At 40.9% G+C, this 24360-nt stretch overlaps 1 protein-coding gene across 1 annotated transcript; it reads left to right on the forward strand.

Moving 5' to 3' along the window:
• The first annotated feature begins 828 nt into the window (after positions 1-828).
• Positions 829-7944, forward strand: UTP23 (UTP23 small subunit processome component). The gene is made up of 3 exons (XM_058564821.1): positions 829-1102; positions 4350-4524; positions 5678-7944. Exons 1-3 carry the CDS (start codon positions 915-917, stop codon positions 6056-6058), a joined length of 744 nt encoding a protein of 247 aa, XP_058420804.1. The 5' UTR covers positions 829-914; the 3' UTR covers positions 6059-7944.
• Positions 7945-24360: the final 16416 nt, after the last annotated feature.

The raw sequence follows: 24360 nt of genomic DNA on the forward strand, positions 1-24360 counted from the left end.
TATCTCAGAGACTATAGACACAAAAAGAATTCTTAAAAGAATCTAGTCCTGCCAACCAGTTTGACAGTGAGGAAGCTGAACTCAGCTTTCTTGGGGAGTTGCTCAAGGTCAAACAGCTTGGGTTAGGGGCAGAACCAGCACTCCAGTTCTGGGATTCTGACTCTCAGAGTTCCTTACAAAACGCTCCGAGTGAGAGATTTAGGATGGTCTGAAGAGGAGGACATGCAAAAGGGTGGGACCCTCTGCCCTGACATTTGGCTCCCGAGCGAGGGTAGTTCCTAGGCGGGGTGGCAAGAGGTTGAAGTTGAACTTCAGGCAGGCAACCTGGGTTCCAGTGATAGTTCTCACACTAAAAAACGACATGCCCTTAGTAAACGTGCTTAACTTCTTTACAGGCAGGCAACCCCTAGAAACCTGCCCATAGTTGTCCAATATACTTTGGTCCCTTTCCTTCCCTCACTTGGGAATTATAAACATGAAAGGAAATAACATAGGGTAAATTACTTAGAACAGTGCCTGGAACATGGTAAGCTTCAGGATTTTCATCGATTACGAAACTACCAATCTTGGAGAGGCTGAGAAAACGCCTCAGCGCAGCGCGCAGACTTTTTTTTAACCTGGCCTACGACTGCGCATGTGCGCCCTTGAGCGTAATCGCGCCCCCAGGGGTTTCCCGCCTAGGCGCAAGCTCCGCCCCCGACGGCGCGCCCCTTAAAGCGCGGGCACTGCGGTGAAGCGCGCGCTCGCCTAGGCGTGACGTAACAGCCGGCAGGCCCGTGAGATGGGGGCGTTTGCTTCCGGGGCCAAAGGGCGCCTGATTTCCGGGAGAAGCTGGCATTGTCAGTAGCAGGTCTGTCGGGAGGCGTTTGTTGCGGCTTAGCTGGTCCGGTGGTTTCCGTCCGGCTAAGCCAGGCATGAAAATCACGAGGCAGAAACACGCCAAGAAGCATCTCGGCTTCTTCCGCAACAATTTCGGAGTCCGCGAGCCGTACCAGATCCTGCTGGACGGCACCTTCTGTCAGGCGGCGCTGCGGGGCCGCATCCAGCTCCGGGAGCAGCTGCCCCGCTACCTCATGGGGGAGACGCAGCTGTGCACCACCAGGTGGGCCCGGCGGGGCCGGGGGGTGGCGCGGGGTGCCCGGCGGGTGCGGTGGGGGCCAGGCCGCTGCTCACAGGCCTCCGTGGGGAGCCCACGAGGGGCCCGGCGCCCCGTCCACGAGGGGTGGACAGTTAAGTGGTGGCGCTAAGGAGGTCAGGGGAGTATCCACGATGTAGACAAAGTACAATGCTCTGAAGTGTTCACGTGCTGTTAGCCTGGACAATAAGACCACATGCTTTGTAGTCCGCCAGCGCTTCGAATCTTGGTCCCCGTCCTACCAGCTCTGTAATTTCGGGCAAGATATTTAACCTCTCTGAGCCTGGGATTTCTCATTTGAAAAAAAAGAGACCGTAACTACGTGTAGGGTTGCTGTAAGGGTCAAACGAGGTATAGTGTATGTAGGGTATTTTTTGGTAACCAAAACCTACCCCCTTTAAATGATTGTTATTTGTATAGCTTTTCCTAGTTTAAATAAAAAATTTTCAACTGCCCTGTGAGATAACGTCTTCGGTTCCCAGAAAGATAAATCAGGACTTGAGATTAAGAATTTTGCCCAAGGTCATTTGTTTATTTAACTGTCTTTATTAAGTACCAGCCATATGCCAGGCACTGCTGTAGCCACTGAGGATAACTTGGTGAACAGGACAAACTCCCAGCCCTCATGGCCAAGAAAGTGCATATGTCAACCTCTGATCTGTGTGTTTTGACTCCAGATCTAAAGTTTCCCTGTTGCATCAGTGTGGCGTCACTTAGGATGGAACCTTGTGGGGATAGGAGGGAGGGAGGATGGAATCATGAAGGTTTCATAGAGGAGATAACTTTGAGCCCAGTCACGGTTGGGTTCTGAGTGGAAGGACTCTTTTGAGTGACAGAAAAGAGGTGTGACAATCCTTGTTGTGAGGATCTCTTGAACAAAGACACGGAGCTGTGAGGTGCCTGGGAAAGAGATTAGAGCACACAGTGTAGTTGGAAATGAAGCTGGGAAGAGGACAAATTGAGGCTAGATCTTCATGAACTACCGTTAAGAAACTTAGTAGGTTTTTTTTTATTGTAGAATATTTACTTTAAATAAGTGAAAAAAGAAAGTTAAAAGGACCCATAATACCACACCAGTGAGTAACTACTGTTAAAATGTGCTATATCAATCCATCCAGTTCTTTATACATACGTACACACACACACACACAAAAGAATGGACTGTGTGTATGATGTTAATGGCCTGCTTTTCTCACATAACACTACTTAATGAATAACTTTCTATATTCAGAACTGCTCAAGCAGTCCTCAGATGGGTTATAGATACCCCCAAATTTTTGATCCTTTTAGTGCTGCCAGACAAGTCCTTAGAGAGTCTGTGCCCCTGAGTTGGTTGCTTCTGGCTACAAGTAGCTTGTCCATTTATCCCTGTGTTCTATAGAAATATTAACATTTTTGAATATAGTGCTGTGATATTAAAAAGGTTGAGAAGTACTGCATGAAGTTATATTCTATAGCATTTTTTCCCTAAAGAATTTATTTTAACTTCTGGAATATTTCATACATACACAAAAGTAGAATTGTATAATGAAATGTCTGTCACCCAGCTTTTGCAATTATTGATATGGCCAATCTTGTTTCATTTATCCTTACACCCCCATACCTTACTGATGGTTTATTTTAAAGCATATTCTGTCAGTTCGCCTTTTTAAAGTCAGAATTCAAACAAGGTACATAAATTGCATTTGATTTCTATGTCTCTTAAGTCTTTTGTAACTATAACAGTTCTCTCCCACCTTGTTAAAATTTGCTATTTAAGTTTTTAAGAAATCAGATCACTTGTTTTTCTGTAGAATGTATTTGCTGCCACTGGTAGTTAGATCTGGAGGGTTTACTCGTATTCAGGTTTGAAGAAATTTGGAGTTTAATTTGAGGAAGTAGAGCAGCGGCATACTATCACACCTGATAACTATCTTTTAGAAAAGGTAACTGCAACCATGTGAGGGGTAAGTTGGAGAAGCAAGAGAGTGAAGACAAGCAAACCCGTTTTCTGGTTGTCTAGTCAAGAAATAATGGGAGCCTGAACCTGGGAGAGGAGGGGCAGACCCCAAGGGTTCTACAAGAAGACATTACTGAGATAGATAACAACGCTGAGCTAACAGCTGATGGGGTGAGGGTGAGGAAGAAAAGGTCAAATAGGACTTCAGATTTCTACCCAGGGTGTCTGGGAAGATAATAATAAATTCAATAGAGCAAAGCAGGAAAATAGTTTGATTTTAGACATGGTGAATTAGAAAAGCTGATGGCAGGTCATTCATAGAAAATTCAATAAATAGTTGGCAATTTGGGCCTGAAACTCAAAATAGAGGTCAAAACTGATGACTATAGAAAGCAAATCTCTTTTCTTAAAAAAACAAAAACTAATGGGGTGACAAAAGGGGTCGGGCAAGCTAGAGTTTGGCAAGGGCTGGCTAGGTTTGAAGAAATCTTTGACTCAATAGTTTTTTTTTTTTAGTGTGATGGAAGAAGTGCCTGGAGAGTTTATTAAAATGCTAATATTGGACTCCTCCACAAGAGGTGCAGATTTGGGGATGAGAAAGGTGCTAGAAATAATACAGTTTAATATCACTTTGTCATTGTGATATTTAGTTTATCGATGACACTTTGAAAAACATTGGCTTATGTTAATATGAAAATGAAGAGTGAAAGGATATTGTGATTGTTTTTAAACAACTTGATGACTTGAGAATTTTGACTTTTCTGAACTGAAAATATTTTGAAGGTGTACCAATTTGTACTTGAAGTAGAAGCATGTGTAGCTCTATTGTTGGGGCAAGGCATCTGTTGTCAAACTTCTTGGATTCACATTTCAGCTCTACCACTTACTAATTTGAATTTGGGCACATTACTTGAAATCTCTCAGAATGAAGTGCTCTGAAATCAGGATAATTTTAAAGTAAGCAGCCTAACTTCATAGGGCTGTTTTGAGATTAATGGAGAGTTTATGTAAAGATAAATTAGGATACTGCCTGGCACAGAAGCACTAAGTAAATTCTGACTATTATTGTTGTTCCTTCTATTTGGTGTATGCATTTTCCAGGTCTTTTACGAGTGAAATGTGTACTCTGTGATTTGTGGCTACCATATGACAAATTCAGGTTGTAATGGTATAGTGTTATTTTAAAAAAATTATTATTTTTTATACTTGTTTTATGTGAACAACTGATATGTATCTGTTATAAGTGTGAGCTGCTAATAACATTTTTTTTTTCAGGTGTGTGTTAAAAGAGTTAGAAACTTTGGGAAAGGACTTATATGGGGCAAAACTGATTGCACAAAAATGCCAGATCCGAAATTGTTCCCATTTCAAGAATGCAGTGAGTGGATCAGAATGTCTACTTTCCATGGTTGAAGAGGGAAATCCTCATCATTATTTTGTGGCATCACAGGTGATATTACTTTTAAAACCAGTTAATTTTAATCATTTCTAATTATAGTTCATATGGAGCTGTTTATAATCATAAAAAATTAATGGCAGTGGTTTGTTGAAGTGTGTCAACTTTTTAAAATACAAGCTTTTAAGGTAATTTGCATTCAATAAAAACAGTTGTCGTTAGAGAATTTGAGAAGAGAACCTTAAGCATATAGATTTTCTTAATTACCAAAGTTTCCTTTTTTTTCTTTTTTCTTTGTGAGGAAGATCAGTCCTGAGCTAACATCCATGCCAATCCTCCTCTTTTTGCTGAGGAAGACTGGCCCTGAGGTGACATCCGTGCCTATCTTCCTCCTCTTTATATGGGATGCCGCTGCAGCATGGCCTGACAAGTGGTGCCTCGGTGCGCGCCTGGGATCCGAACTCGGGCCGCCAGCAGCGGAGCGCGCGCACTTAACTGCTATGCCACGTGGCTGGCCCCCGAAGTTTCCTTTTTTAAAATAAGAAATTATTGACATAGAGCTGTGATGATATGTTTTAGAGTTCTTGAAAGGAAGATAAGTAGAGCAAAGATTTTACATTCTATCTTCAAAATGTTTTTTTATGTTCCTGTATTTTATACTATTTCTCAAAAAGTCATGTTTCGTGTTGAGACTGTACCACCAAAATAGAACAGTTTCAGGCTTTTAAAAAGATTGAGTAGAAGAAGAGAGATTCTTGGGGTTGATATTAATGAAGGAGTTCACATACTTACAGATTTTCTTAAATATGCTTTCAGAATTAAAATTACCTATTTAGAGGCAAAGCTGAATCTAGAATCTGAGTCAGCTAATTTTTACTTTGTTTCTATTCCTTCAGTCTCCAAGCATTCTTGACCCTTTCTGAAGCATATCTTAGAGTAGAAGCATGGGATACCACCTAACATATTTATCTTTGCATTAGTTTGTAATTTATGGTCCTAGAATATTGATAAATCCAGTTCTTACTTAACTGTTTGTGCTCAGTTTTTATGTTTCTCTTCCTTTCTTTAGACATACTGATTTGAAAAATAAAACTTGTGATCTCTTTTATTTTTAATATAACCCTCTTTAAGTTCTTGGAAATCTATGTAAGGCATCTTATTTAATTGACATATTTGAACTAAATAATTCTATTTTTCTTTTTAATAGGATCAGAATTTGTCTATGAAAGTAAAGAAAAAGCCTGGAATTCCTCTCATGTTTATTATTCAGAACACTATAGTTTTGGACAAACCTTCTCCCAGAACAATTGCCTTTGTTAAAGCAGTCGAGTCAGGTCAGCTTGTGTCAATGCATGAGAAACAGAGTATCAAGCAACTCAAAGAGGAACAGGGTTTAGTGAAAACCACTGAACAGAGAAGAAAAAAGCGCAAGAAAATAAGTGGCCCCAATCCTCTTAGCTGTTTGAAGAAAAAGAAAAAAGCACAGGATACAAAATCACCTGCCTCTGAAAAGAAAAGAAAAAGAAAAAGAATCCGGAACAGATCCACCTCAAAAGTACTTTCTGAAAAGCAGAATGCAGAAGGATAGTGAATCCTTTGGATACTTTTAAAGACATTCAAATGTAAAAAATAAATTTCTTTTTAAAGCTGTGGAAGTACTTAGGATAAAGACTAAACTTATTTTTATAAATGAATATTGACCCATAAGCCTTTGCCTAAAATTATTTGTAAAAAAAAAACAAAACAGAGTGGATGGGTTTAGGTGTGACAGCATTCACTTTTCTTGCTCAGTGACTTTGGAGGTTGTTCTCGATGTGAAACTTGCCTTTTTCTCCCTGCAGCTCCTCATCCCCTATTATATGCAGATATTTAAAAAAACCAAATAGTGTCAAAAGGCTTGTAACAAAAAGAGCGGTAGTCCCTCTTGCACATTCACAGAGGAGATGTCCTCTTTCAACTCATGTAGTAGTTGTAGAATTTACCTTATATTTTCAAATATGAATATGCTGCTACCATGTGGTATTATCAGCTCATTTCTTACCCCTTGAGATACTTTTCCTGGAGCCTTCCATCCTGCAGTGTGGCAATGTTTTCTGCTGAGCATGTTGCTCAGCTATAACCTAGGCGCTTCTTGTCCTTATCCAGAGATCTGCTTTGTGACTTCTGTTTCCTACAGTCTTCGTTTTATTTTCTTGGTTTTCACTGTTGCTGTGGTGGAGCATAGAGTGTGTAGGGAGTATGTTTTTGAGACTCAACCAGTGTGTCTACCCTCATATTTATTGCACTGATAATGTGGCAAGATAAGGAATTCTTGGTTGAAAATAATTTCACTCACTTCCCTGGAGAAACTCTTAATTGTTTATAAGGTTCTAGGCAAAAAAAAAGTCCTTTACTTGCTTTTGAGTTCCATTTGCGTAAGAGGGGGGATGATTTTCTTTCCGATTCAAATGTTAACTTCAATAGCAAAAATTCCAAAATCATACTTTCTAAGACTGGCTATGAATCTGTTATTTAAAAAGTGTGTAACATATAAATATGCTCTTAAAGTGTGTAAATTAGAAATTGAACAATCAAACTTGTCTTTTTCAGCCCCTTCCCTAATTGTTTTAATCATCCTTAGGTGAAAATTACCCTGTTTTTGCACTGTAAGAGTGAAGTATAAAGTTGTTGAAAAAGTGGAATCTGATGAGTAGCTCCTGGCTTTGAACTGCCTGTGACACCTTGGAGCAGTGGTTCTTAACCTGTATTGTTAGTGTATCATCATCAGGTATGAGGTACATCATAAATAAATTCTTATTAATGGCTAAAATAAATGACTTTTCTTAAATTGGAGACAATTCAAACATTCCTACAGAAATGTCATTCTAAGTTAAATTCAGAGATGCTTTTTTGGGTGGAAAGTGGAATTATAGCTTTAACTGCACTGGGAATAACAGGCTGTATTGTCTGGCAAGCCAGGTTAGTGTTTGGATTGTCATTTCATGATTCTGTTTTAAATTCTTAGCAGTAGGAACATTTTTAAAAAGGAAGGCAGAGGTGCAGTCATACGTCGCTTAACAAAGGGGACACATTCTGAGAAATGCCTCATTAGGTGATTTTGTCATTGTGCTCATCATGGAGTGTACTTAGACAAACCTAGATGGTAGAGCCTACTGCACACCTAGGCTGTATGTTTCTAATCTTAGTAGACTGCTGTCGTATGTGCAGTCCGTCATTGACTGAAATGTCCTTATGCGGTGCATGACTATTAGAAAAAAGTGAATATAGTTCTATAGTTCCTGTGAAGAAAACATTTGTCATTAATGACAAGAGTTAGGATTACCAAATCAATGTAGACAAAGTGATAAAGCAGGTGAAATGTATACTGATGATATTCACTTCAGTATGCTAAAATGCATAAATTTTAGGTTGTCCTCTTTTTAACAAAGCTTTTTCTGATATTGTGGTTTATAATAAATATGTATTTGTTCTTCATGGTTCCTGGCTCATGGCTTCCAAAACCCTTTAAGTGATGAGAGCTTAAAGATGTCTCTTATGTTAATGAGGCAACTTAAATGTTAATGAGCACCTAGGATGAGGGCTGGTTGTTATTGGAGGTGACCGTGTGATTAGAGAGTTGGAACTTTCAGTCCCACCCTCAAGCTTGCAGAGGGGAGAAGAGCAGGAGAATGGCCAATGGCTTAATCATGTGTAAGTAATAAAGCCTTCATAAAAACCCAAAAGGATGGGGTTTGTAGAGCTGCTGGGTTGGTGAACACACGGAGATTTGGGGAGGGTGGTGCACCTAGAGAGGGCACGGAAGCTCTGACCCTGTCCTCCATGCCTTGCTGCATGCATCTCTTCCATCTGGCTATTCCTGACTTATGTTCTTTTATAATAAACTAGTAATCTAGAAGTAAAATGTTTCTCTTAAGTTCTGTGAGCCACTCGAGCAAGTTGATCGAACCAAGGAGAGAGACGTGGGAACTTCTGATTTATAGCCATCCGTCAGAAGCAGAGGTAACAACCTGGGCTTGTGGCTGGCATCTGAAATGGGGGGTAGGGGAGTCTTGTAGGACTGAACCCTTAACCTGTGGAATCTGATGCTCTCTCCAGGTAGATAGTGTCACAATTGAACTGAATTGTAGGACACCCAGCTGGTGTCAGAGCACTGCTTGTTGATGTGTGAGGACCCTGCCCCCCACACACACATTGAAATTAGGTCCAGGAACTCAAAATACTTATTTATATTTATTCAGTGCTATGTAATTGCCTATTAATAGTGTCTGAAGTGAGAGCTGGAAAAGTCAACTCATTTTTGTAAAAGTAATTTTTAAATTAAAATATTAAAAATACAGTGTATTACGAAATATACTATTTAATATCTTACAACTTTTGATTAGTCATATGTTTTCCCAGTAAAATGGCTTTAAAAGATATAACAGAGGATCTCATATCTTTGGGAGTATGCCCATGTGATCATAATCTGTTTTGTGGTTTGGGGAAAAAAAGGAGAACCTCTGCTTTAGAGGGTAGCTACTAGCTTTGTTGGGGATAAAAGTGGAATACGTGTGCTTTTGAACTCTTTGAAGTTTGCCAGACTGATAGTGTTTCTGAAAACCGCTATCTTTTATGAACACTTCAAAATAGTGTTTGTAGCTGAGTTTGGGCAAGGTTCTGTGCTCCCTGTGGTTTGAAGCCCTGCAGCCACTTCTCACCCCCACAAGTGCGTAAACTGAAACTAGAAGTCACTACAGAGCAACTGAATTTCAAAAGTAAAAAGATTTCCTGTCTTCTATTTATGCATAGTTAGACTGTATTTTATGTCTGCATCTAGGTAAGGCAGATTTGACAGGTTTAATTAATACTTTTTCATGGGTGGGTGGAATGAATAGTTTGTATTCTTTAAAATGTTTTAAAAATATGTCATTTAACTGTACTATAATTTTTCTTAAGAGTTCTTAGTTTATAGGTGTAAATGAAAAAATATAATGATATAACTCCAGGTATATATATAATTTGAGATCGAGGACTAATTGAGAATAAAGGCAAAAGATTAGGTGTCTGGACTGAGTTTAGGAACTAATTTCTCGTGTGATCTTAATTGGTGACCTCCGAACATTTAGTCATACATCCTTGCCAGTGAAAAAAGTTTGTGTACACCTATAACATGTATATTTATAAACTATATAGGTTTACTACTGTACATTTAAAAATATACACAAAAAAATGTAAAGGAGAGTAAAGATAAATTATTTAAAAATCTTTGCCATTAGATGGCTTCATTAGCTGATATTTCAAGACATAATATTACTAATAAATATTGGATATGAGTCTACTTGAAGTAGTTTTTGTAATTACATTTTTCATCAGATACAACTACATCATTAGTTTTCCTTTATAATATTAAGGACAAAGAATGTACTAGGAGTTATGTGTCAATACATATTAGTTGAATAAATGAAAATAAGGTCAGGTCTACCACAAAGGGGAGTCATAGCCTCTCATCCAGTTTCCAGACCTAAACCACTTCACGGGCCCAGAGCTCCTTAATTTAAGGGGAGGCTGGGTTCTTTTGAGGAAGGACCCTGAAACACTACTACAAATTTTCCTCAATGCCTTCCCCAAAGGGACCTGTGGCCATTTTCTAGAGTGAATGTGCACTGGGGAATAGAAATATCCAGAGTTTTTGAGGATTACTTAGATATTGGCTCTGAATTGATGCTAATTGCTAGGTACACAAATGCTGCTGGTCCAACATTCAAAGTGGCAGTTAATGGTGGTCAGGTGATAAATTGAGTTATAGGCTAAGTTTGAATCACAGTAGGCTCAGTAGGTCCATGAGCCCACCTTGTGTTTTTTCCTGAGTTCCAGAATATATAATTGTTAAAGACATACTAGGCAACAGATTGTATCCCCATCTTGGCTCTCTCATTTATACACTAAGAGTCATTAGGGTATCAAGGGTCAGGAGGAAGCTGTTGGAACTTCTCCTCCCTACCAGGTTAGTAAACCAAAAGAATAGGACATCGTTGGAGGAATTAGAGAGAGAGCTATCATCATCATCAAATACTTGAATGGTGCAGAAGTGTTGATTCCTGTTACATCTCCATTTAACTCATCTGTTTGGTCTATGCAGAAGGCAGATGGATCTTGAAACGTGGCTGTAGATTATTTTAACATTAATCAGAAGGTGACTCATTTGCAGCAGGTCTTTCAGATGTAATATCTTTGCTGGAACAAGTTGACACAGCTCTTGGCACCTGATATGGACATTTTTACTCCCCCAATTTTTAACAATTTGCTGGGACCACCAAAAGCAGTTTGCTTTTCCTTGACAGGGCCAATAGGATACCTTCATGCTAAGGCAGCTCACCTGCTCTCAGCCATATTATAGTCTACAGAGATCTTGATCATTTTGATATTTCACACATCACACTGGCTTACTCTATTGATGACATGCAAATTGAATCTGATGAGCAGGAAGTAGCAAGTACTTAGTCAAGCTTTATGGACCAGAGGGTGGGAGATAGACCCTATGAAAAGTGAAGTTTCTGAGGGTCCAATGGTCTGGAGCACATCAAAATAAACTCTTAAACATATTGCTGCACCACTACCACCTATCACTCAAAAAAGGGCACAAAACCTTGGTAGGCCATTTTGGGATTTGGAGGCAACATATGTGACATTTTAGTTTGTTGCTTTGACCCAGTTACTGAGTAACCCACAAGGCTGAGACTTTTGTGTGGGGACTAGAGAAAAGAAGGCTCTGTAGCAAGTCTAGCCTGCAGTGCAATCTTTTTTCTGCTTGGGCTATCAGATCCAATGATACTTGATGTAGCAAGTGTTGTGTATGTAGCAGTGTGGAGTCTCTGACAAGTACAATATAAGAATCATGGCACACATGTCTAAGGTTTTGGAAAAAATTCATATCCTCTTCTGCAGATAACTATTATCCTTTGACAAAGAGCTACAAGCTTACTACTGGGTCCTGATAGAGACCTAGGCATGGAACATCAGATGACCAAACAACCTGAACTTTTTGTAGTTAACTGGACGTTATTTGCCCATTAAGCCATGAAGTTGGGCGTGGGCGTCAAGTCAAAATGGTATATAAGAGATCAGGCTTAATGCAGGTCCAGCACATACAAGAAGTGAGTCTCTCATACTTCTTGGGCACCAATCTCTGCTGCATTGCCTCCTCATCACACCAGCAGCCTCATGGGGATTTCCTGTGATCAGTTGACAGAGGAGGAAAAAACTTGAGCCTGGTTTATAGATGTTTCCGTACTATATGCTGCTAACAACCAAAAATGGGTTGTAACGTTACAGCCTCATTCATAGGTGGCCCAGAAAGAGCAATGAAGAGAAAGCCTTCTATTGGCAGAACTTTGAGCAATACATCTACTTACCCACTTTGTTTGGATTAAGAAATTTCCAGAATCATAAATCTGTGCTAACTTATGGGCAGTTGCTAATGGCTTGGCTGGATAGTTAGGGACTTGGAAAGCATAGGATTGGAAGATTAGTGGGAAGGATGTCTAGTGAAGAGGTATGTGGATGGATCTTTCAGAGTGGGCACAGAGTATGAACATTTTTGTGTCTCATGTGAATGTCCTTCAATAGGCGCTCACTGTAGAGGAGGTTCTCAATAATCAGGTGGACAAAATGACACTTTGTATAGATGTCAGTCAGCCTCTTTCCCCGCCAATTGAGTGCTTCTTCACTGGGACCATGAACAAAGTGGTTCGAGTGGCAGGAATGGAGACTATGCACGGCCTTCAGCAACATAGCTAACCTAGCTACCACTACTGCTGAGTGCCTAACATGCCACGCAGAGACCAACACTGAGCCCCCAGTATGGCACCATTCCTGGGGAAGTGGGGGAAGGAACCAGTCCGTCACCTGGTGGCAGGTTGATTACACTGGATCCCTTCCATCATGGAAGGAGTAGAAATTTATCCTTAGTGTAACAGAATCCATTCCGTATATGGATTTTCTTTTCTTTCCCATAATGTTTCTGCCAGCATCACTTAAACAAAATGCCTTATTTGCTGAAATGGCATTCCACCAACATTACTTCTGATCAAGCAATTTGTGGTATTAAATGGTCTCATTGTATACACCATTACTTATAGTGCCAGTTTGGAGACAACACCCTCAAACCTCTTACAAGATACAGTATAAGCTTTGAATCAGAGGCCAATATCTGGTGTGTCCCTCCCATAGCAGGAATACATGGGTCCAGGAATTAAGGGATGGAAGTGAGAGTAGCTCTTCTCACTATTACATCTTATAACTCACTCAGAGAAGTTTTGTTTCCTCCCTCCACTTCTTTGAGCTCTGCTGGCTTAGAGATCTTGTTCCCAAAGGAGAAATAATTCTACCAAGGGCATAAAAATAATTCCATTGACTTATCAGATGAGACTCCACCACGTCATTTGGAAGTTTCTTTTGTATGCTCGTGAATCAACAGGCAAAGAAAGGAGTCACTCTACTGGCTCGAATGATTGATTCTAGTTTCCAAGGGCAAATTGCATTGCTGCTACAGGATGAGAGGACTATGTCTGGAATCTAGGAGAGTCTCTTAGTTCTTCTATGTCCAATAGTAAATGTTAATTGAAAACTACTATAAACAAAGAGACGCTGAACTACTGTGTATTCTGAATACACAGACTTTTCAGGAATGAAAGTACGTGTTACCTCACCAATTAAAGAACAAATTGAGATTCTGGCTGAGGTCAAAGGAAATATTGAATGTGTAGTTGCAGTAGCCAACCTCCGAGATGGTGCTCAGAGATTTTTACCTCCTGGTACTCATGAGCTTGTATGTCCTCTCCCACACTGGACAGAGCTGACCTATGTAGCCAATAGTGTATTGGTATTATGGAAATGATGATGTGTAACTTCTGAAGCTAGGTTATAAAAAACATAGTGGCTTCCCTCTTGCTCTCTCTCGGATCGCTTGCTCTGGGGGGAAGCCAGCTCCCATGTTGTGAAGCTATTTGAGTAGCCCTATGGAGAATTCCACATGGAGAGGAAAGGACACCTCCTGCCAACAGCCAGCATCATTTTACCTGCAATGTGAGTGAGCCAACTTGGAACGGATCCTCTAGCCCTCCTCCAGCTTTGTGATGACTGCAACCCAGACAACGTCTTGACTGTGATTTCATAGGAGGCAGAACCACTCAGTTAAGCCACTGCTGAATTCCTCACCCACAGAAACTGTGTGAGATCAATGTTTGTTCTTGTTGTAAACCACTAAGTTTTAGAGTAAGTTGTTATGCAGCAATAAATAACTAATGCAATAGTGGAAGGAGGAAGTTTAGAATATCAACTATGGCCATGTGACCAGTTACATGAAGTATGTCTCTGACAGCGATGAATATATTCTTCCTTTCTTGTTATGTGTGTATGTATATATGTATATGTAATATAAATGATATAAATATGTATGCATATACATTATATATATACATAATATATATAACAATCATACACTCATATATACTATTTTCTTCTCTCTCATCCTTTCCCTAATTATTTTATACATTTTTTTATTATTCGAGGTTAACTCTACCATTTAATCTTTAGGTAACAGTATTTCAGACAGGACTGATATTGAAATTAAGGAGTAATGAGCATGGCTCAGAAATAGCTACAATGACTGTTAGAACTTTGCATCTTCTTATTTTGCGAAGAGGTTGAGAATATCTTCATTTGTATGAAGGATAGTTGCATCATGTTAAGTGAAACGGGGTTGTTTAATTGTTGTATGAAAGTTAAAACATGTATAGAAGGGTGCATATGGATCCTGAGTAGCCAAAGGGATGGATTGTGCCAGCTGCAAGCCCACCTTTCTAGACTCTACATGGCGATGCTGGAGCTGGGACTCTGCAAACCACAATTCTCCAGTGACATTGCTTTCTCCTTGATTCTGCCAGTGCAGGACCCTAGAGGCAGGACCTGGAAGGAGGGTGGAGGAGGAAAGGATGTGTTTCTTCCTGTGAGCTTCCTGTAGACTCCTTCACTGCTTGAGCGTCTTGTGAGTGTCGCTTCTTCACTCTAGCAGTAGCAGTTTTGCAACACTTTGCAGAAACAGCGGTATTGCCTCCACTCCTCTCCCCCAGCCAGAGAACCAGTCACCAGCACCAGCTGGCTGGAGCCCATTTTTCTGAGATCTGTCTGTGTACCAGGCCCTCGGGGCCCCTCCTCTGAGCTGAGCAACATCAACACCAATGGGTTAGAGCCTACCTCCTCAGAGGTTTCAGCTCCACAGGGCTCCTTCTTCAGGCATCTAAGTTTTAATAATTCTAACCTCTTCCATTTCTCCCCTTCTTCTGAGGGCGGAAGCTGCTTCCTGCAGTTGCTACCTCCAGAATTCTTAGTGTTCTCTTTTTACCTATTAGTTACTGGTTAACAACTTGATACTTAATTAATACTTGTTTATATTAAATTCTCTCAGTTCACATAACTGGTGTAGTTTTTCTCTCCTGACTAGGCCGTGATCTATTGCAAGGGTTCTAACTAGCCAGGCCTGATTCTTGTGTCCATTGTGGAGCTAGGGGGAAGGGGTCAGCTCTACTCCAATTATACAGACTGAGATTGGATAAGGGATAGTCCACCAAAGAAAAAAAAAAGGGGTACTATTACAAAGAGAGGGGAGGAGGGATCAGGCAAAAAAATCACATCTAAACACTAAGATAATCTTTAAAGATTATAAAACACTGTCTCACGACCTTTCTCTCCCCTCTAAAAACCTTCCTAATAACATTGTTGTGAAAGTGAAAAGAGAAATGGAAATGAAATGCCATTTCACACCCACTAGGATGGTTATAATTAAATAGACAAAAAATAACAAGTGTTGTCAATGATGTGGAGACATTGGAACCCGCATACATTGCTGGTGGGAGAGTAAAACGGTGCAGCTGCTTTGGAAAACAGTCTGGCAGTTTCTCAAATGCTTAAACATAGAATTACCATATTATCCAGCAGTTCCACGCCTAGGTATATACCCAAGGGAAATGAAAACATATGTCCGCAAAAAACTTGTACATGAAAATTCATAGCAGCATTATTCATAATACCAAAAGGTGGAGACAACCCAAATGTCCATTAACTGATGAATGAGTAAACAAAATGTGGTATACCCTTGGGGCCGGCCCGGTGGCGCAAGCGGTTAAGTGCGCGCGCTCCGCTGCGGCGGCCCGGGGTTCGCTGGTTCGGATCCCGGGCGCGCACCGACGCACTGCTTGGCAAGCCATGCTGTGGCGGCGTCCCATATAAAAAAATGGAGGAAGATGGGCACAGATGTTAGCCCAGGGCCGTCTTCCTCAGCAAAAAAAGAGGAGGATTGGCGGATGTTAGCACAGGGCTGATCTCCTCACAAAAAAAAAAAAAAAATGTGGTATACCCATACAATAGGATATTATTTGGCAATAGAAAGAAATGAAATACTGATACACACTACAACATGGGTGAACCTTGAAAACCTTATGCTAAGGGAAAGAAAACAGTTACAAAGGATCATATATTGTATGATTCCATTTACATGACATGTCCAAAATGGGCAAATCTATAGAGACAGAAAGTAGACGAATGGATACCTAGGACTGGGAGAGATGGGGGCCAGTAGGGAGTAACGGGTGTAGGGTTTTCAGCATAACGAAAAATTCTAAAGTTGATTGTGGTGATTGGATGTACAACAATGTGGGTAAATTAAATCACTGAATTTGTACACTTTAAATGGATGAATTGTGTTACGTGAATTATATCTCAATAAAGCTGTTAAAAAAGCATTATACACACAGTAGTTATCCAATACATACTTATTCATGAATTAGTGCTGTAACCAAGCTGATTGAACAAAATATACTTCTGCACTTTAGATGTTTTTAGGGGCTGCTAAAGAAGAAAAGAAAATGTATGAATTGTTTCCAATTTCTTTAAAGTCAAAAAAAATTACTGACAAGCTATTTGGGCGCTATTATTTCATTTCTTCTTCACCTGTGAATTAATCCCAAGTGGCTTTCTGCCAGCTTGCTAATGCTCACTGTCCACTCCCTGATGCAGTCAGAAAGAAGCCATCTGTTCCCTCTAGATGCCAAAATGTTACAAATTATCTAAACCTTTCCACAGGCAGGAAATACTGAAAAGATAAATCTTCTAAATGCTTATCACTTTGCACAACTATTTTACAATGATGTTTTGTTCAACTTGATGTGAAAATGATAATCCCTGTGTAATGAAATATTTAGATCTCCAAAACTGAATTAACAAATGTAAATCTTTTATTATGGGGAGCAACGCGAGCATGGTGCTGTTTAGCTATACGACACAATAACGTTCATACTGGCACTTATAGAGTTTTCCACATTCAGAAAGAGCAGGGCAGGAAAGGAAACTGTCAAGGAATGGCATGGAAGTTTGGAAGACCCATGGGTGTTGTTGCATGTGCTGTCCACATTTGCAGCCCCTGGGAATAGTGGTGAGCCCAGATAGCTGGTCAGGCAGGGAGCACCCCTAATCCTGACAGCTTCTGGGTTTCTATGTCCCATCATCATTCTCTGAAACAATACATTTAGACACTTAGAGCTGTCACTAGGCTTTTCTTTGGTTAAAGTTCAAAGACCTTATTTTATTTCATCCTTGTTTTCTAGTAGTGCTTGATGTCATTTCTGGCATCTAGGTGCTTAATAAGTATTGAATGAGTGAGTGAACGAATGAATGAATGAATTGACTTGGATGAAAGGAACTCTCTGATTATCACCTGTATTACAGGGTCTCTAGCCTTCCTAACTCATAACTGTCAGTATCACACTATGTCTTTTACGTATAACAGGATAGGGCCATCTAACTGCTTACCAACATAGCACACACGTTGCTCAAAACTTTATTCCTTGAGCACTTTGGCATTTGAAAATAACCAGCAGTTAGAGAAAAGAATCCTACATTTTGGTGAAAAGGAAAAAATATTTAGAAATATGTTGGTTGGCAAAATAGCGTATATACTAATTGAAATATTATTAACTTCATCTGCCTCTAAAAATTATTTTCTACTTTTCTCATCATTCTGCTTTATGACTTCTTCTGATTGGGGGTAATCTGAATATGTGTGTACATGCAGGGCATTCAGAGAGACAGTGTGTGGTTGCATGTGTGTGCACTCTGATACCCATAAAACACATTATTTTTTGGAATAAGTGTGGTTATAGTTCAAGGCTTCCTACTGGGCTGCCTCATCAATTCTGAAGCTCTGTTTCCAGATGCCATTTCTAATTCCCAGTGGACAGAGATACACTGTGTCTTTCCTTGCTATCTCCAAAAAAAAAAGCTAATTATAAGAGAGCCATCATCTGACCACATTCACAGGTGCTGTCTGATTCAGTGTCCTTCCTACTGTGTCGTTGTCCTTGGCACTGATATACAGTCTGCTCTGACATCCTGAGAAGACAACTCCTCACCACCCCCCATTATTGCTCCTGCAATGAGAAAGTACTCGAGCCTTTCTGGATGTAATGTTCTGTCAGCGCGTATCTGGTCCCGATCATGTTGTAGCTAAACACACTCAGGACCACCAGAAATTTTTTGGTGACTTTGATGAAATAACAAAAGAGGGAGAAGAAAGTGCCTGCTAAAATTGAAAAAGGAGAAAGGAAGTTAGAAACAGGGATGTAGACAATCAGCATGAGAAGCAGAATGCTGTGGGACAGCGGTTCTTAACCCTTACTGTGCATCAGAATCATGAGGAATAGTGAAAAAAAACCGAATAGATGCCCAAACCCTGCCTGAGAGATTTAGATTCCTTTAGTCTGGTGTGGGGTCCAGGTATATGTGTACTTTAAATGTTTCCCAGGTTTTTCTAACGTGTGGCCAGATTCAGAACCTCTGGTGTAGAGAAGAACTTGGGTCTAGGTGTCAGGCAGTTCCAGGTCCGATAACCAACTGGGGCTCCTCTCAGCCTCAGTATTCTTATGACTAAATAGGCTTAATATGGATTGTAAATGAGATACTGTCTGGCACTTAGTACACGTTCAATAAATAGTTCACAGGTTATGAGGGAATACTATGCAGCCGTTAAAACTTGTATTTTAGAAGGCTACTTAATGATCTAAGAAAATAAATGTTTGTTCCCTTACCGCCATTTTCTCTGCTTCCCCGCACTGCCAACTTCTGCGGGCATGTACCTGGGCCCTATCTTCCTTCCTAAGGACAACGTTATAATTCAGAGCAGCTTTTCTCATTCCTTGGCTGCAAATTTGTCTCTAATGAGATCTTTCAGGAAATCAAATGAGAATCTCTAAGGGAGGTGCCTGGGCTTCTGAATATTTTAAAAGCTCCCCAAGTGATTCTAACATGAAGTCAGGGTTCAAAAGTACTTAATGAAACAGTGGATCTCAAACTTTGGCATGTGTAAGAATCATCTGGAGATTTTGTTAAAAATCAGAGAGTCTGATTCAGTAGGTCTGGGATGGGGCCCAGAATTTGCACTTTTAACGAGCTCCCACCTCCTAGGACCAGCGCATCAGCATTAGCTGGGAGCTTGTTAGAAATGCAAATCGAAGAGCCCTACCCCATAACTACTAGTCAGAATCTTTGGGGGTGGAGTCCAGGAACCTCTGTTTTAGCAAGTTCTCCAGGTGATCCTTCTGCGTGTTAAATTTAGGAACCACACATCTAGAGTAAACGTAACACTAAGACGACAGAAGGCAGCACCAGGAATCTGGGAATGACATCAAGATTTCAAATGTTTGACCTGGGAACCAGAGTCTGAGGTCAGCGCCAGAGAAACCACAGGGAGTAAGTATAAGGGAGAAGTAGGGCCTCCAAGGAAACTCAGGTGTCGTGACCAAAATAACGGGAATGAATGGCAGGCAAAAACATAGCTATCTCCTACAAATATGGTGGGAGTATGGAGTTATGGCGTTGTTTTTGAGGATGATGTAAAATGATGCATGTAAAAGTATTTTTCAGTGTCTGGCACATAGTAAGTATTTAGTGAATTGTATGAATTATTTTTATTAAAGCAGCACATTGTGGGCTCTCAGTATAATCAGATTAGGAAATATAACTTTTATTCTTTATGTTTCTGGTGTTAAAAAATGATTAAAGAAAACAATTTAGGTGCTACAAACAAATTTTATTTAACATTGCATGAAGTGGATAGTCTCCTTCTTGAAACCTGAAAAATGGGGCAGAAGGAAGAACACTTTTACAGGATAAAGAATAAAGAACAAGGAAGAGAAAATATCTGACTGGCTGGGGCCACATAGTCAACCTTGTTGTGGTGAGAAGGAACAAGGAAATAAGCATGGAGCCCAGAGTTGGCTTGGTGTTTGGGGCCTGGCTGACTGGAAACACTGCATTTCTGGTCAAGCAGAGTGTTTACAGGGACACAAAAGTTTAAGTTTCAATTTGCTAACATGGCACCCAGGCAAGAGGGCTCCATCTTGGGCCTAGAAATTTATTTCAACACTGGATTTTATGCTTAGGTCTATGATCTACCTCAAATTAATTTTTGTGTATGCAATGAGTTATGGGTCAAATTTCATTTTTTTGCTATATAGATATATCCTATTGTTACAGCAGCCTTTTAAAAAAAGATTTTCCTTTTCTCATTAAATTAACTTGGCTCCTATTTTCCCATTTTGACTGCACACTCCTGGAGGGCTTGGGCTTTTTCTTGTGCTCCTTCATATCCGAGTTAATTAGGATTTGGTTCGGCTCTGAATAACAGGGAGGCCAAAAGACAGTAGCTTGAACAAGTGTATCAAATAGGTATTCCTAAATAGTAAACCATGCCAAGACTCACTGGCTTAAGTCAATAATCTCTTACAATTGTTGGCTGTGGTTTGGCTGATCTAAGCTGAGCTCAACTGGATGGTTCTCAGGTGGTGGCAGCCGAGGCAGCTCTGCTTCTCACTGAAGGTCTGTGGTTTGACTGGATGGCTTCCTTCCTCCTAGGATTGGGGTGGAGCTAGGCTAACCACAGCTATTCTTCTGGTAAAGAAAGAGGCACAAAACAGCAAGCAGAAATGCTGGAGGCCTCATAAGGCCCAGACTCAGAACCACCACACTGTTGTTTCTACCCATGAAGAAGTCACACGGCCCAGCCCAAAGTCAGAGGATGGGAAATATACTCTGCCCGTGATGAGGCCGTGGAAAGAATTTGGATAAAGGGAGAAGTGAAGATTAGGGGCAACTGTTCAATCTATCACAAGATAGAAATTTATTTTTCTCATATAAAAATCCAGCGGTAGGCAGTCCAGGGCTGGTGTGGTTCATAAAATTCTCAGGAACTCAGGCTGCTTCTATCTTATTGCTCCTCTATGCATGAGCTCATTGTCAAGGTTAAGTCATGGACTAAGGGGCTTCTTTAGCTCTAGCCACCGGGTAGGAGGAAGGGACAAAGTAGAAAGGGAACAATGGGCACATGCCAACTGTCATTTAAGGAAGGATCCTAGAAGTTGCTACATAACGTTTCCATGTGTGGCCACAGTTTGCTGCAAGGGACACTGAAAATATAATCTTTATTCCAGTTAGCCACGTACCCAGGTAAACCAGGAGACCTATTACTAAGAAAGAAGAGAAGAATGGATATTGGAGAAAGGGCAAGTAATGATTTGTACATATAGCCTTGTACAGAGGATGGGTTCAATAAATATTCATTGCTCTTATTTAAAATTTTTTACGTGCTATAGAACAGTGGTTGTTAATTTTTTTATGGGAGAAGAGGGTAATCATTCTCAATAATGAAATAATAAGAAATATTTTTTAAAAAATCAGTGATTAAAATTTGTTTAGCATTTTAAGTGCTTCTTTCAGGACCCACAAGTACAACTGAGGAATATTTTTTTTTTGTATAAATAGCAGTAAACGCTCTAGATCTCATTGGCTTCAGTAGTATTCAAATCAAGGGGTTAAAACAAATAAAATTCAAAACCACAACAGGGTGCCACTACGCACCTATTAAAATCATTAAATTAGAAACACAAATGGTGGCAGGGATGTGGGCCAATTGGAATTCTTGTACATGGCTAGTGGGAATGAAAAATGGCACAGCTACTTTGGAAAACAGTTTGGCAGATGTTTGTAAAGTTCAATATTCACTTACCAAAAGACCCAGTAATCTCATTCTTAAGTATTGACTGAAGAGAAATACAGCTGTATGTCCATACAAAATCCTGTATCAAATGTTATAGCGTCTTTGTTCATAGTCACTAAAAACTGGAGACAATTGAAGTGTCCATCTACAGGAAAAAGGAGGAACGAATTCTGTCACACCCTTACAATGGAATGCTACTCAGCAACAAAAAGAAATGAATTACTGATATATGCAGCAACATGAATAAATTTCAAAATAATTATGTTAAGTAAAAGAAGCCAGAATCGAAAGTTTACAAACTATGTGATTTCATTTACACGACATTCTGGAAAAGGCAAAACCATAGGGACAGAGAAAGATTAGTAGTTGATAGGGGCTGGGAGTGAGGGAAAGAGACTGAAAAGGGGACAAGGGGCAGTGACGTCAGCATCATGGCAGAGTGAGCTTCCCCCATGGAACTCTCCCCCTCTAAGACACAACAAAAAGGACATTCATCTTCCAACAGAAGCTATTCACACAACACAGGGGACATCTGAGGCACCCAGGCAGCTGTACACCCAAGGACTGAGGTTCTGGAATCCCCAGAGTAAGTGGAAGGAGGTAAGAGGAGCTCCCTTCCTTCCCCAAGGACTGCGACACTGAGATTGAGACCACGCAGCTCTCAGAGAGGGTGGGAGGGGCGGCTCTCCCGGGAAAACTGGAGCTCTCCAAGACCCCTCACAGCAGTGGGGAATCCCCCTATGGAGGGAGCAGAACTGTTTTGAGGGTACTTTCGACAAGTTAGCCCCTCAGGAGAGTAGAGAGCTGCAGCGAGGCGAGAGACCTCTGAGATCAGGGAGGTGAAAGTAAGCGCCCCTCCCCCACCTGGCCCGCCTGCCCGGGGCTTCAGCACAGCAGCCCTGCAGCCTTGGCACAGCTGCGCTTCAGCTCGGCCCAGTCCCCAGAGGCAGTGGCCCCCAGGAGCCCAGGCACCAGGGGTGGCGGCCTCCAGGCACTGGGGCCCCACCAGCAGCAGCAGTGTGACCACGCCCTGCCCCCTGGGGCAGCAACCCCCAGGCACCTGGGCTCCACCAATGGCAGGGCATGCCCGCGCCCCAGCACGAGAGGTGGCAGCCCCACCTGCTCTGGCTGGACCATGCCACAGCCCCGGCTGCCCTGGCTTCACCATGCCACAGCCCCAGCTCCTTCGGCTCAACACCCCCCAGGCTCCAGCTGCTTCGGCTTGGCCATGCTCATGCTCCAGCTGAGTGTGGTGCCAGCCACGCTCCAGTTCCAGCTTCTTCAGCCCAGCGGTGCTCCAGCTCCAGCTTCCTCAGCCCAGCCGCACTTCAGCTGCAGCTTCTTTGGCCTGGCTGTGCTCCAGTCCCAGCTGTTCCCACACTTCACCTCCAGCAGCCTCTGCTCAGCCACACTTCAGATCAGCCATGCTTCAGCTCAGCCATGCCTCAGCTCAGCCATGGGCCGACCAGAGCATCTGTGGATCGAGGTGGGCCAGAATATACAGCCCTTGACCCCCACCCAGTGGCAGCAAGAGGAAACTGCGACCCTATATTTTTCGCTATGAGGAAAAATAAACCAAAACCGACAGGCACTATGCAAAAATATATGAAATCTCCAGACCAAAAGGAAAATGACAAGCACCTAGAAATCAACCCAGAAAGCACAGAAATGTATAACCTTAATGACAGAGAATTCAAAATAGCCATCATAAAAAAGCTTAATGAAATACAAGAAAACACAGATAGACAACTCAATGAAATCAGGAATTTCTTCACAAAAGAGATTGAAACTATAAAGAAAAACCAACAGAAATCTTAGAATGAAAAACACAATAGAGGCAATAAAGACAACTCTGGAAGCCTTAAGCATCAGGGCTGACAATATGGAGGAAAAAATTAGCAATATTGAGGACAGCAATGCAGAAATGCTCCAGATAGAGAAGGAAAGAGAACTAAGACTAAAAAGAAATGAAGAAACTCTCCAAGAAATATCCAACTCAATTAGGAAATCCAACATAAAGATTATAGGTATTCTAGAGAGAGAAGAGAGGGAAAAAGGGGCAGAGAACTTGTTCATAGAAATAATAGCTGAGAACTTCCCGAACCTGGGGAAGGAGCTGGAAATACCAGTGAATGAAATAAATAGATCTAAATATATCAACATGAAAAACCCTCTCCAAGGCATATAGTAGTAAAGCTAGCAAAAGTCAATGACAAAGAAAAAATATTAAGGGCTGCTAAACAAACAAAAAAATAATGTACAAAGGATTTCCTATCAGGTTCTCAGCTGATTTCTCTACAGAAACCTTACAGGCTAGTAGAGAGTGGAACGATATATTCAAAATTCTGAAGGACAAAATCTTTCAGCCAAGAATACTCTACCTAGTGAAAATATCCCTCAGATATGATGGACAAATAATAAGTATCCCAGATAAACAAAAACTAAGGGAGTTCATTGTCACAAGACCCCCACTACAAGAAGTGCTCAAGAAGGCCCTCATGTCTGAGAAAAAAAAGAGAAAGGGGATCCAAAGTTTTGAACAAGGAGGAAAATAGGTCGACAAAACCAGAAAAATTACAGCTCTCCATCAGAATAGATTAGCAAACACTTAATTATAAAACCAAAGATCAAGGGAAGGTAAGCACCAAAAATAAATATAACTTCATCATGTTAAACATAATCTCAAAACACAAGAAGGAATAAGATGTGACAACAATAACTTAGAAGGGGAAGAGGAAAGGCATCGGATCAACTTAGCCTAAGAGAATAAGAGGCCATCAAAAAGTGGACTATCACATCCACGAGAT

The sequence above is a fragment of the Diceros bicornis genome, chromosome 21 (genome assembly GCF_020826845.1).
Source record: "Diceros bicornis minor isolate mBicDic1 chromosome 21, mDicBic1.mat.cur, whole genome shotgun sequence".
NCBI lineage: Eukaryota > Metazoa > Chordata > Mammalia > Perissodactyla > Rhinocerotidae > Diceros > Diceros bicornis.